The 14,144-nt window shown below is 41.0% G+C and overlaps 1 protein-coding gene and 1 long non-coding RNA gene across 4 annotated transcripts in view; one reads left to right on the forward strand and one right to left on the reverse strand.

The window, feature by feature from the left end:
* The window catches only part of ARMC2 (armadillo repeat containing 2), a 133,788-nt gene that overhangs the window by 96,451 nt on the left and 23,193 nt on the right, over nucleotides 1–14,144 (reverse strand). For all 3 annotated transcript variants that reach the window (XM_079149119.1, XM_079149120.1, XM_079149121.1), the window contains one exon: nucleotides 12,721–12,928. In XM_079149119.1, the coding sequence (XP_079005245.1) occupies nucleotides 12,721–12,928 (208 nt within the window). The remainder of the gene's footprint in view (nucleotides 1–12,720; nucleotides 12,929–14,144) is intronic.
* LOC306666881 lies at nucleotides 1,337–10,603 on the forward strand. The gene is made up of 2 exons (XR_013765427.1): nucleotides 1,337–3,179; nucleotides 10,091–10,603. It is a non-coding gene; the product is annotated as an uncharacterized lncRNA (long non-coding RNA).

The raw sequence follows: 14,144 nt of genomic DNA on the forward strand, positions 1-14,144 counted from the left end.
TTTCTTAGAAATATTTTAAATGTTAAAAAACCGAAGGTATATTCAGGCAGTTCCCAGATGACAAATACTTTGGGTTCCAAATAAGAATGGTGTCTGGTCAATAGGAGGACAGTATGCTCAGGTTTTTAAAAGTAATATTTAATGTATGCACTGTCTCTGAAGGATATGACTTCTTTTTAGAGCTGATACCTAAATGTACTTTTAAGTATCTGTATAAAATTCTGAGATAAAAAAGCACCAATGGACTAAGTTCAGATTTTACCACAAAGTTTCTCTTTGGCGATTCAATATAATGTGCCTACCTGTGGATCATGGTCACCTGTGAACATCTGCATGTGTGTCTGATGCTCCTGCTTCCTGTGTAGTGAGATCCCAGGGAATGCTCAGGAGATGTCATGGCCCTTGGCCTTTACTACTGTCCTGAAGATTGTCCTCCAAATATCATTGTTTCTTTAAACATGTCCTTTTAAAATTATGTAACACTTTCTCTTACCATAAAAAAGGGAAAAGATCAAGCTAATTTTAAAAAAAGAACCCCTAATTAATCAATACTCTGAAACATTGTATACCATAAAGACACAGATCAGGTAGCAAGATGTTCCTGCCAATCAAAGAATATGCAGGGGGCTGAGGATATACCTCAGTTGGTGGAGTGCCTGCCTCACAGGTACAAGGCCTGGGTTCAATGCCCAGCACCGCAAAAACAAAAACAAAAAAGAGTATGGGAATGGAGCACTCTCAAAGAAGGTGGAAATAAAGGAATACAACCCAATGAAAAGGTTAAATGAGAGTTCAACAGGGTGTAAGGTCAAGGAAGCACTTTATAACAAGAAAGTTGGAGAAAAAAGGCAAGGCCATTTTTTCTAAGGCCTTCTTTTTAATATGTATACCTGTCTTAAACAACCATTGAAATCAAACAAGATCATTTTCAGCTAATGGACTTTCAAATGAGGTCATGGCCAATGGTAAGGCTGTCTCCATAAATATCACATTTGTGTATTCCCACTTCTAGAAAAAAAAATGAAGAAGGATCCTTATTATGTAGGAAAACTTGTCAGCACTGTGTCTTATCAGTTCTCAAGAACACAGAATTGGGATTAACTGTATGATCACCATAGTGGAGGGTTTTGCCTGGTTCAAATCCTTGGTCTAATTTTTTTCTTTCTTTTTTTTTTTTTTTTTTTTTGGTACTGGGGATTAAACCGGGGGCACTTTACCACTGAGTCACATCTCCAACTCTTTTTATTTTTTATCTTGAGACAGGGTCTCACTAAGTTGCCTAGGACACCACTAAATTGCAGAGGCTGGTCTTGAATTTATAATCTTCCTGCCTCGGCCTCCCAAGTTGCTGGGATTACATGTCGGTCCGACTTTATTAGCACTGTGACCTAGGGACAGTTTTCACCATCGGAAAACAAGGGCAATGCCTCTGTGTGGTACAGTGACTGGCATGCTGGAGGAACTGAGTAAATTATGGATATATTGTTTTTCTTTCCCCTCAGAGTTAACATGTACCTGTCTGAATAGTCCAGGGCTGGATATGAACACATAAGGCATTTTCCTGATGAAGTTTAAAATCTACTTTGAGAAACTAAGGAATGCATTTTTAACGTAGAGGTATGCTGAAAAGAAAGTGATGAGTAAGTGGGAGAAGTGGAATACACAGTGGGCCTTAAAAGAATAAAAACTGGCCAGGTACAGTGATGCATACTAGTAATCTCACCTACTTAGGAGGCTGAGGCAGGAGGATTGCAAATTTGAGGCCAGTCTAGGCAATTTAGCAAAATGCTGTCTCAAAATAAAAAGGGCTGGAAATATAGCTCAGAGGTAGACCTCTTGCCTAGTATGGCATGAGGTCCTCGCTTCAACTCCCAGTGCTGACAAAAATATTGAACTAGCAAATGACAACACTACTCTCAAAAGAGGAGGAACAGCATGAGTGGAGGTAAAGAGGGGCAAGAGAAGCCTGATACTTGGGGCAGGGGACAACTGCACAGGGAGAGCACGGTGGCTACAGAGGTTTCTGCTGGGAAGAACTGGGAACAGATTCCTGAAACTTCGTGTTGGGTAATGGACCTAGTCTGAGGGGCAACACGGAACCATTATAGGTTTTTACACAAGGAACTGATGGGACGTCGGTTAGGCAATGACGAGAGTATTGAGAGGCCTGGAGAAAGGTAACGAGGGCGAATCTTTTGACAGTGGGCCTGAAAAGGAAGGAACAAACTTAAGAGATCACAAATGAAAAGCTGGTAGGCTGTGGTGATTTCAGGCACTGGAAGAACAGAATACAGAGCTAGTGGAACAGGGTAGCAGGGCTGCCATCAGTGGAAACAGAGCAGGGAGCAGAAGAGTTTGAGGGGGTCAGTCAAGTCTGGGTTTTCCCTTGTGGAGTTTTTAATGATAAACAGAACATCTGCAAAGGGACTGTGGCAATCAGGAAGAGGACTCCATTAAAGATCAAAGTGGCACAAAGGGATCAGAGTCATCACGAGAGTGGTACAAAGACCAGAGACTGGGGACAAGACCTCATCAGACACTCTTGAGTAAAGGACAGAAAGGGGGTAAAACGTCCATTAGGAGGGAAATGCCTGGGTGTGGTGACACCCACCTGTAATTCCTGTTACTCAGGAGGCCAAAGCAGGAGGATTGCAAGTTCAAGGCCAGGACTCTGTCTAAAAATAAATAAAAAGAGCTGGGGATGTGGCTCAGTAGTAGAGAGCTTGCTTAATAAGCATGAGGCCCCTAGATTCAATCCCCAGTAACCTGCCTCCAAAAAAGAAGAGAAGGAAAATATGTCCCCATGCAGTTTAAGCCTATGAGAAAGAGGAATGATTGACAGCTCATAAAAGCTGAGAACTGGGAGACAGGTCCAGTCTGGCCAGGGTAAGCCTGCCAAGGTTTCCATGGAGCATCACAACTGAAGTCCTGCTGTGAGTATGAGCAAGAAAGAGAGGCATCAAGAAAAGAAAACCTTCCTTCCCCGAAAGGAGGACAGATGGCCTTAAAAGTCCCCCACAGAAATCTATCACGCTCTTGGTGCTACTAATTGGAACCACATGAAACAAATCTTCACCCTTCTTTCTCCTGACAATCCTTCAAATATTTAAAATGTTGCACTCAACATTTACAGTCACTTCCTGTGGTTTACTTCCCATGGTTCCACCATGTGATGGCGGGTAAGATTTCGAACTAAGCTTTGGTTTCCTCATCTGTGTATGAGGGGGTGGAAAACAATGGTTCCTCCAACTTAAATCTTCTTATGAGGATTAAATGGTATAACCTGCAATTGCTTCACGCAGCTCCAGGAGCACGGAAAGGACCCAATAAATGTTTACTGTTCTCGTTATTGGCACCACTGTTAACAGACTCTGTCAGCACTTCGGCTGTTCCCTATCGAATATGGTTTCAAACCTCTGCAAGCCTGTTCAGTCACTCTGCATGAGTGTCAATCTGTATCTTTTTAAATGTCTGGAATCCAGCTGAGCTAATGATAGGACAAATGGAAAAAAAGAGGAGATATCTGAAGTAATGCAGCCTAACACCACATTAGCAGTTTTGGTGGTCGCATGGCAGTTTTGGTCAATTCTTCTCTCTTCTTACATGCGCAGCTAAAGTAGATGTTCCCCATCCATGCTGGATCTTTACTCATTCTTATTAAATTCCACAATGTTGTATTTGGCAATGGGTTCCTGCCTATCAGATGTTTTTAGATCTTGATTCAGTCATCCAGTATAATTGTTCTTCCCGGCTTTCTGTTCCATGTTATTAAAGATCTCATAATTAGATTTTACAATGATTTTTTGATGTACCCAAAATACAACAATTCCAGAAATCAGTCCTTATGCTTCTTCTGTGAAATTCTTCTTAGAGGCAAAACAACGCTATTTCATTAGTTAGGATATCTTGATCTACGTATAACAAAAACCTAATTCTAAATGACTTAAAAAGTTAGTGAAATTTATTGATTCATGTAACACAAAAATGGACAGGGAGGGTAGGTTTTAGGCATGCTGTGATCAGGGCTTTGATTCCATGCTTCCGCAATTCTGTTAGTTCTGCCCTTCCCTTAGTTCAGTCCATAATCAGGTTGGAGTCCCAATGAAAGTAACATGTAGGTATGACGTTCTCAGGCCTCTCCTCTGCTGCCCTTATGTTTCAGGGCACAACCAAGGTGTTCTCCTCCCAGTCATTAATAAGAGTCCTACATGTTTTGCTTTAAACAACCAGAACAAAGCTCTGGAGCCAAAACAATGCTATACATGGGCCCACAGAGTTACTACTGCCCATCCATATATCAATCATGTTGGCAACATCTACTCTTAGACCATAGACACAAAAAAGAAATAAAATTTGTCTTTAAAATGTCTTTAAAAATATTCTAACATTCGGATTTTGCTATAATTCAGATAGTTCTTCCAACTATTAGGACTATAGTTCTTTTGTTAGGGATCAGCAAACTTTTTCTCAAAGAACCAGATAACATATATTTTATAATTTGTAGACCAAGTGGCAAAGGTTAGGCTATTAGGTACTTTTTATAACCATCTAAAATGTAATGATTTAAAAATGTTTAAACTATTCCTAGCTTGAAGGCTGTAAAAAAACAGAGATAGCCATATTTGACTGCTGGGCTGAAGTTTATTGACTTCTGCTTTAAAGCAATAACTAAAAATATAACGATAATATAAAGTAGATAAGTGACTTGGGAAGCTGAGACAGGAAGATCACAAGTTTGAGGCCCGCCTCATCAACTTAGTAAGACTTTCAACAACTTAGTGATACCCTGTCTCCAAATAAAAAAGGGCCGGAGATACAGCTCACTGGTAAAGTGCCCCTAGGTTAGATCCCCAGTACAAAAAAAAAAAAAAAAAAAAAAAGTATAGATAAGTAGAAAGATTTGAAATTAAGAAAAAAAAATATTTTGAAATTTTTTAAAGAATGCTTATGATAAAAGAAAATTCAGCAAATTTTGAGATGAATTTTTCTTTGCCCTAAGAAAAGACACTGCATTTTTAGAATTGGATTCAAGTTTTATAGACTCAAGGCAGGTAGTGAGTATTTCAAGCTTTGAAGTCACATAGTCTCTATCACAATTACTCAACTCTGCTGTAGTAGTGTGAATACAGAGTGGGCAGATGAATGATGGTGGCTGTGTTCCAATGATACTTAATTTACAAAAGCAAGTAATAGGCTGGATCTGGCCCAGAGCTCTAGTGTGCTGACCTTTGCTTTTAGTCTCTTGATACTTTGACTGCAATTTGGAGATGTTACCACCAGTGGGTGGTGGTAGTTCCTTCATTATGTCTTCATGACCTGAAGAGTCAGATATACTTTCTAGACAAGATTAGCACTCTTTCTTAATAACTAACCTTGAAAACAGAATTCTACTTCAACAGTAACACACAAACGCAGTGTTAAAGAATGTGATTTTAAGGGGATACTCATAAAAATTTAAGAAAGGCCTCCAAAGTACCCAAAGTGTTGGCTTATGGTCCAAAATAAAACACACACACATCCCAATCCCTTTTTCAATAACCATTACTGGCTATTATTCAAGTTTATTTATATAAACTTGATTAAATATTGCTTTGTAGCTAACCATGCTAACTAAGTTAATTGTAAATTCCCTTGGCTTAGAGTAAAAGCACAGTTTTATGCCTCCCTGAACATTCAAGTTTCCACAGTTTCAGGGCACCCCATGTGAAAAGCCCTTAGAACTTGGTAGGGACCCATGAGGACTGCAGCACAGGGACTAGTCGCTGTGTGACTGAGGCCACGGCAGCTTCCATCTCAGCTTTCCCTCCTCGGTGGCCAGCACGTGCTCCCCACACATGACCCTCTGCCACCAGAACTGCTGCGCCTGCTTCCCAGTGGTCTCCCTGTCCTAGGCTCCCAGTTTTCCTTTCCAGTTGTCCTTAACATTGCTGCTATCCTCCTGAAAACCTCTCAGTGGTGACCCTTCTTTAAACAATGGACTATGTGCCTGGGAGTGGCAAAGAGGCCATCGATCATGTGTCCCTAGCCCCTCCAGGCATTGCTCAGGTCTATGGCTATATGCCACCACCATGTCCATTCCCATCTCTAGTTTATGCTGCTCCTGATGAAAACCAGCCTTCGAGAGGTATCCTACTTACCCTCGAGATTTGGTCTCAGGCCTCTAAACTCCCCACTTTTCTCCAGTTCTCATTTCTTTTCTTTTCTTCTTCTTCTTTTTTTTTTTTTTTTCATCTGAGGAGAGGGGGGATTCGAACCGTGGCCCTTGCGCCTACTAGGTGTGCACTCTCCAAAATGAGCTATTTCTTCAGCTCTCCGGTTTTCCTTTCATTCCTACAGCATTACAGCTGATCATTGAACAGTTTTCCCAAACCTCTTGTGCATTCAGATCACCTGGAGAGTTCATACAAATGCAGATTCTAATTCAGCAGGTCTGGGGCCTGAGGTTCTGCATTTCTAGCAAGTGCCCAGAGGATGCTACTGGTCCAGGGACCACACATGGGCAGCAAGGCGCGATACATTTGTGAGTTCCTCAGGTACAGAGTCCATTCCTGTATCTCCCAACTCCCCTAGCACAGGGCTCTGCTTGTCAGACTTACTGTATGGAAACTGTCAAATAAAGTGAGCTGCTACAAAATCATTCTAGCCAATGCCTGTTTTTATCAAATGGAACTTTTTGCAGCTACATCACCCTTAATTTCTTAAAGGAATCATGACTTCATTGTTTTTGAGAAAAATGACATATTTATTATTAAAGGGCAGGTAATATAAGAAAATACAAAGAAGATTTTAAAAGGTCATCCTAGATCCCATCACCCAGAAATAAAACATCATTAATATGCAATAAACATCATTTCAAACATACTTTTGCATATATTCAGATAAAAAGGCAGAGAATGAAAGAAGGGTGGGAGGGAGGGTAGGTGAATAAATATATAAGGATAAAATCAGACCACCCAAGTTATTTTAATGAAAAGGTTTTAAGTATAAAGTTTGTTTGAATTTAACAGAGAAACAGAAATTCAGGTGAGACTGAAGGAATTGTAGAGCTTCAGATAAATGGGTCTTCACAAGAGATATTAGTTTCTAAAAGATCTCTCTATAAAGTTAAGGAAAAAATAATGAAAAACATTAGGATGCTAAAATCATCATTTAAAAACTATCTTTCAGTTTCAGACTGTAACTACTGAACAATCTATTCCGTATTATGAAAGTGAAGGAATTAGTATTCACACTTCCTCTCAAGCACCGGTTTTGGCTATTTATATTACCACTGTGCTATCAAGGTTTCTGCTTCATCATTTTCAGATCTGTTCAGTCTTAATATGGAAATAAACTGAATACTCACCACAAATGCTTTCACCATAGTGACTTCATTTCTGAGTTTTGAATTCTGACTCACCATTTTGTTGACTTAAGATTTTTCTAGAAAGTGCATGAGTAGTTTATTCCCCAAGTTCATTCATATTTGAAAGTGTCACACTAGACAGCTGCCTTTTTCCTGAAGGACAATTTGCTGGTGACACAATTGTTGGGTCAACTCTTCCTGGGACTTCTTAGACATTCCTCCACTACATGGCACTGAGTGATGCTCTAATAAAGCCAGAGACCAGCTCGCCTTTTTCTTCTTTCAAGTGGCTTGCCTATTCGCATGGCTGTAGGATACCTTCATACCCTTACCCAATTAACGACTGAGTATGTACTATATACTGGGTAGTATTCTAGGGTCGACACTGTTGGAAACGACTTTCTGTGACTTATTCAATACCAAATTTTGTTGGGACACAATGTGTTCCTTTGAGTTTCAGATTTTTAAGTCTGTATTCTAGAAAGTTGACTTCTGTCTTAATTTTTGTTTATTCTTTCTGATTTCTTCCATTCTCCAAGGGTTGTTGTGAATAGTAAATGAATTAATACCCGTAAATCACTCAGGAGAGTGTCTGGCACTCAAGTGGAAAAAAGTGCTAGGAGGGCAGGTGTGTTGGGGGGGGGAGAAGTGGGAGGGGGAGGAGAGGGAAAAGAAGGGGGAGGAGGAGGGGGAGAAGTGAGGCAGGGTGGAGGGGGAGGAGGAGGAGATGGGTGAGGAAGGGGGAGGAGGGTGAGAAGTGGGAAGGGGAAGAGAGGGAGGAGGGGGAGGGGAGGGGAATGGGGAGGGGGAGGGGAGGGGGAGGGAAGGGCTCTTTTAGAATACAAATTTCATCCTTCCATGTCTCTATCAATCTCTCTACTCACTTTCAAATATTTCTTATTACATGATTCCTCCACCATATCTCATTGTATTTTCAGCTGTTTCCATTCTAATTTTTTAAAAATTTCTGATGTGGCTTTCCTCTCCACGTTTATACATTCTTCCTTCTTTTCTTTTCTGAGTACTACAAATTGATTTTTCATCTCCTCATGTGGGTATACAATCAACATCTTGTAACCCAAAGAAGAGTTCTTCTTTCTTTTTAAAAAAGAGAATGATCACATAGCTATAATTTCTGCGAGATAATGGGAAACTGTCCTAACACTTTCCGTGTTTTTGGAGGGTACTACCTTTTGTGATGTATTTTCTTCAGTCTTTCATTGTGTCCTTTACATGTCTGAGTTCTTGTCCTAGGTTGGTTCTTATCTTGATACAATATGTCTTTATTTGTAGAGGTCAAGAAGGGGTACTCAATACTTAGGCTTCGTTTTCTGGAGCAATCCATTCCTTTGGTTGATGTGGGAGTGTGTCCCTCCGTATGTGTGGAGTAGATTGCCATGACTCATAGAAAAGTCCCTTTACACGTCAGGCTTCTTCAGTTCTAATCCAACCTTCTTCCCCCAAACACACACAAACAACCCAGCTCACAGACACTGAGGAGAGTACGTCACCCTCTGCTCCAGTCACTCCATGATCTGAATGTTGAATGGCATCCCTAGAGGGGTGCCCTCTCTCCTCTTGCGACCTGCCCACATCTTTACACCTCAGCTCTTTAATCTGAGGTAGTCAGGCACACTATTTTGAGGAGTTGTCTCCACTCTCAGATTACCCCTTCTGCTCATCTAGATTTCAAAGAATGTGAAAAATTAACTAGATTTTTTTGGTCGCAATGTTCCAAGTATAAAAAATCTGATTAGAATTGCCACACACTATCCCTGTCTAAAAAGCAAAACACAAAACCAACAGATCAATCTACAATGTTGATGTGGCTGCTTCAGGCACAGCTGGATCTAGGAATTTAAATATATCATCCTTGAATTTGATTACTATCTTCATTCCTTGGTTCTACTTGTTTACATACCACTTGCCTCTCAGAACCTCTCTCCAAAAGGCAGTGAAAGAGTCCTGCTGGCTCCGAGACCATATCGTCTTTATAGTCTGTGAATCTGGAGAAAGACCACTTTCCTCTGAGGCCTTGGTAAAAGGCCAGGGAGGAATTCAGTGGGCCTGGCTTGGATCATGTACCCATCTCTGAACCACCTGCCATAGCTGGGGGCTGCAGCACTCTGATAGCCAGCCCTGGGTGACACAGCTACCCCTGGTAAGGAAGGTAGGGAAGGCCAGGTCAGTCTTCATCCAAACATGGACGGAGCAAAATTTACTATACAGTGCAAGAGGGCTTGCTCCCAGAGGGAATTTTGCCAGGCAGACAAAAATTTCAATCCCGTACTGCACTGTAAAGTTTGCTCCGTTTTATAGTTTTATGCCATTTTTTTTTCCTGTTTCATTGACATTTATTTCTCTGTTTTTCATTCTTTGCTGCTTTCATTGGGCTTCTGCAGAATGCTTTTGCTTTACCATCTTTAACCCAAAGCCCACTTTATTTTTTATTTTTTATTCCAACAATGCTAAGGGCATTTGGTAGTTTCTAAGGAAGAATTTCAAGCCCTAGCAATCATTCCACAACCTACCTTGAGGGCTAGGAAGGGATGGGAGTGGAGGAGCAGTTATTTCCATTTAATAGACTAAAAACATGAGCCCCTGGAAGTGTTAGGAAACCAGCACTAACCTATCCAGCTACATCAAGAGGTGGAGAGGGAACCAAACCTAGCTCCAGAGATGTCAGCTCCTAGAGACTTCCAAACTCTCCACAACAACTGACTGCCCTGGGCCTCTTCCCCACAGGTCACGTTTCCAAACCACGACAGTCTGAACAGCATTTACATGGAAAGCCTGAAGAGGAATTTAAGCAGATATACAAAGTGGCTCAACAGATCAGACCACTGGATGGACGGAGGAAAGGATAGATGGAGGGTGGAGATATGCACACATACTTTTCTTAATGGCAGTTTTATTATTTTCAATTCATATGGAAATATGCAGTAAGAGATAATGGAATGTGGCTGTGGAGCAGGACTTTTATGCCTTAAATGAGTCTCTAAATGGACGCAAGGAGAGTGTAATCACTGGTGCATGGATTAAGGATAACAGTTCCATAAGCGTTTGAGAGTCTTCTCTTTTGGGAAAGTTACGTCACGTCCAATATCTTATTTCTAGCAACACCTCGCTTAGCAAATCCATTTTTCGTTAAAACGAGCATGAAATAAAAATCCAGACCCCCCCTGTGTCTACATTATCCATATTGTAAATTAAGGATGTACAAATCAGACTAGTTTCACCCAAACAAACTGTTCTCCTGACCGAGAAAGTCACGAAGGCCAAACAAACCCAGAAGGACCCCACACTGGGGGGTAAGCATGTCCTCACTTATTCCGTCCCCTTTGCACCATCTAGCTGTTCACGGCCCTTCTTAACCCACTGTCATTTCCATTCTCTTCCCTCCTTTCTGCCAGCCCAGCTCAGTGACACGAGTCTTCATTTCCCACTTTATGGTCTCAAGATGAAAAAATGCTAATTGAGGGTAGGGCTCATGCATCAAAACTGGGAATACTCCACTGCATAGAGGAGATCATTTCTTGGAATTATTCACTTAAATGTTTACAAGAAACAATTATCAAGTGTCCCAGACTGATTCATAAACGTAATTAATGAGAGAATTGCTAAGAGTTTCCATTTTCTGGTTTGTTTTAATCCTACTGTATAAACTTTTTTGTTGGCACTACTTCAACAAAATTCCACCCAAGGATGAAAGGAGGTAAAGATTCATAAAGCAGAAATGTTATTGAAAGCTGAACTTGCCAGGGTGTACTGCAAAGCCAGACACACTCATTAAACGACACAAGGGCTGTCCTCGCAAAACAAAAAAGAAAAACAATTAGTGTTGCTGCCAACGCCTCATAATTTTGGACGGTCAGGAAGAAGTGCTTCCAGTTCCTAATGGATTTGTCCTTTGCTGTTTGTGGGATAAAATATGTAACTGAAAATGCCCTTGCTGTCCCAGACTGAGGAAGACATAACGAACTCTGGCTTGCCAGATTGTTCTGCAACATCTGAAGGTTCGCAAAAATAAATAAACAAATCAGACGGCTCTTGTCTGGTTTTTCTCGTCAGCTTTCATTACTGTAAGGATGGATGCAGCCAGATAAATGTTTCCTTTTTACTTCAGTACTGAAAGGAACACAAGTTTTCCCGCTGCCTTTTATGTTGAAGCGCTGAGGTCCACAGCCTATTCTTATTCACCAACTGGAAAAGATTTGTCTGCAATGGCCAGTTTGATGTTTTGTGCTCAACTCCCAGAGTCCCAATTTGAAGTTGTTCTCTTCCACTTAAGGAGACATTTCATTTTTTCTTTAATTTAAAAAATGTTCTGAATGCAGAGCGACATCACAAGGATTTCTAGGTTGCCTAATATAAATTCCGTGTGTGTGACACTCTTTAGGCTGTGTCAGCAGACAAGGTCAACTCAGCTAAACTAACAAGCTGTCAAGCAGTCACTTTGGGGAACAGTTTTCAGTTGTATAAGTGTACGAGCCAAAGTCAGACCCAAAATCTAAAGTGAGAGCAACAAGCACTTGGTCTTAAAATGGCCTGTGGAATTTTATCTTGTTAAGCAAATTTGCACTGGGCAGTTGTCCATGATGACCCAATGGAAAGTCCTAGAAGAAAATATCTTTAACTGAGTGACCCTGCCCAGCCCAAGACCTTCTGCCTATCTTAGCATCAGTCCGCCTGGGACTGGGAAACAGCCTGCTCTCCCTGTTCTAGCCTTCAATTATTCAGACTTTTTTAGTAATGCACCAGGGTAGAATGCACATGGTCTGTAGAGAGAACCCCAGTTTCTCCCAAAGTCCTTAATATGGTAGGGAAAGTGTTTCTCAGGGAAGCTCTATCTAGGAATGTGGTATGAAATAAAGTAACTTCTAATCATTCACTTATGAGGCGTTAATAGGGATAGCACAGGTTCCACAGGACTCTCCTGCTTTAATTACTAGTTTGTACACTAAGTATTTAGTCCAAGTTTCTACTGGAGAATAAAATAAGTGTTCATGTCTGTGAAGTTAACAACAGTGGACTAATCCAAAGGGAGGTAATGGGAGATTCCAGGCAGGGCTCGAAGCCCAGGTCATACACAAAGAGAATGACAGCTGTCACTCAAGGGCTGGTTGGAACTGTCCAATCAAACCTTATTCTGACAGCCCCGTGGAAGTAGATACTTATGAATAAGTTCCTGAGGATTAAAAAGGGAATGATCTAAAGCCAATTCCATTCAGCCTTGAGGAGAAATCTCTCCTACTCATGCATTAACTTAAAATGTGTTTATATAAAAGGGAAAGAGCAAATCAACCATCTATATAAGATAGAGAACAAACTGATATTATCTCGATCTGAAAATTAAACTAAAAAAGAATACTGACCCTCCACTTCCAAGACGAGATGGTAACGATGTTGTTCCTTTGAACCCTTCTTGCTGTTTGATTTCTCTGAGGCCTCCGTCGTAAGTTAGTTGAAAAGGGTGGCTCTTCAGGTGGCCAATGGTGTTTGATTCTGTTAAATAAATCCCATTTATTTTCACCATAGAGTTCCCCATCATGACCATTTCTTTGCATTCCGCTGTCTTCTTTGCTGCAATAACCAAGGAAATGTTTGTCAAGCATTTCTTTTTTCAGGAGTAACTACCTTTCAACATTTCTTTTTCAGCTGAAGACTTTATAGAATTTAAAAGTTATACATTACTTATAACCAAGTCTAGACTTTTTATGGTCCAAGTCTTTCTGAACCTACATAAGACTTCACCATGATTTTAGGTTTGACATCAATTCTACAGATAAAAATGAATAGGATTTTAACTGTTGGCTTAGGGTCTACCTGAAGGTAGACACTGCAATTGAGGTTTGTGAACTACCTAATCCACTTATGTACTTTCAAGTGCCAGAACAATATCTCTTCTTCCTGGATTCGGCTAGCATTTTTCATTAACAAGATATTTATTGAGTGCTTCCCTGCCATCAAGCACTGTTCTAGACACCTGGGTGCATCAGTGACAAAAAAGAGAGAGTTGATCTCATAGGGCTTACATCCTAGTGAATGTAAACAGAGAATAAGCAATACACCACAATGAGATAAGAACAAACAACAACAAAAAGGCTAAAATAAAAAAGTGAAGAAAGGTAAAGTGAAGTGGGAGTGTGGGGGCAGCAGACAGCACTTTTGCACAGAGAGTCTGAGAGAGTGGGGAGGGCGAGACCCTCAGGGCCATCAGTGGTTTAACAGGGGACCAACTGGTAGGGGGCCCGAAAGCAGAAGCCTGACTGGGTGTAGAACATGGGGGACAGAGGAGGGGGGAGGCCTGCAGAGGGTGGGGCCTGGGCACAGAGCGCTGCCATGCCACCGGGAGGGGAGGGAAGCCATGCGTTTGCAAGGCCTTCAAAGAGAAATGAAAGGTGCAGGAAGAATCCTGACTCTGAGATGAAGCATGCATCGTGTTTATGATTGCAGGCACTTAGACTTCAAACACACTTCTTTTCAAACTGACAATGTCTATGCTGCTACTAGACTTCAGCCTGTGAGAAAACATTTTGTCAAAGAGGAAGAGAGTCTTCCATAGCACAGAGGGAGGTGGGGTGAAATGAGCTTTGTATAGAAAAAAAGTGTTTTACAAGTTTTTCCAAAATAACCCAAGGTTTCTTCTTCTGCACCTAATTAGTAACCAGTAAACCAATGAAAATTAATAATAACAAAACCACCTATTCTACTGCTCTGACCAAGCTCCCTGCTTTCAAAACTCTCAACTTAAAAACCTTGAAAGGAACTTGAGAAACTGGCCATTTTAACCTTTGTT

The sequence above is a fragment of the Sciurus vulgaris genome (assembly GCF_902686455.1).
Source record: "Sciurus vulgaris genome assembly, chromosome: 7".
Lineage (NCBI taxonomy): Eukaryota > Metazoa > Chordata > Mammalia > Rodentia > Sciuridae > Sciurus > Sciurus vulgaris.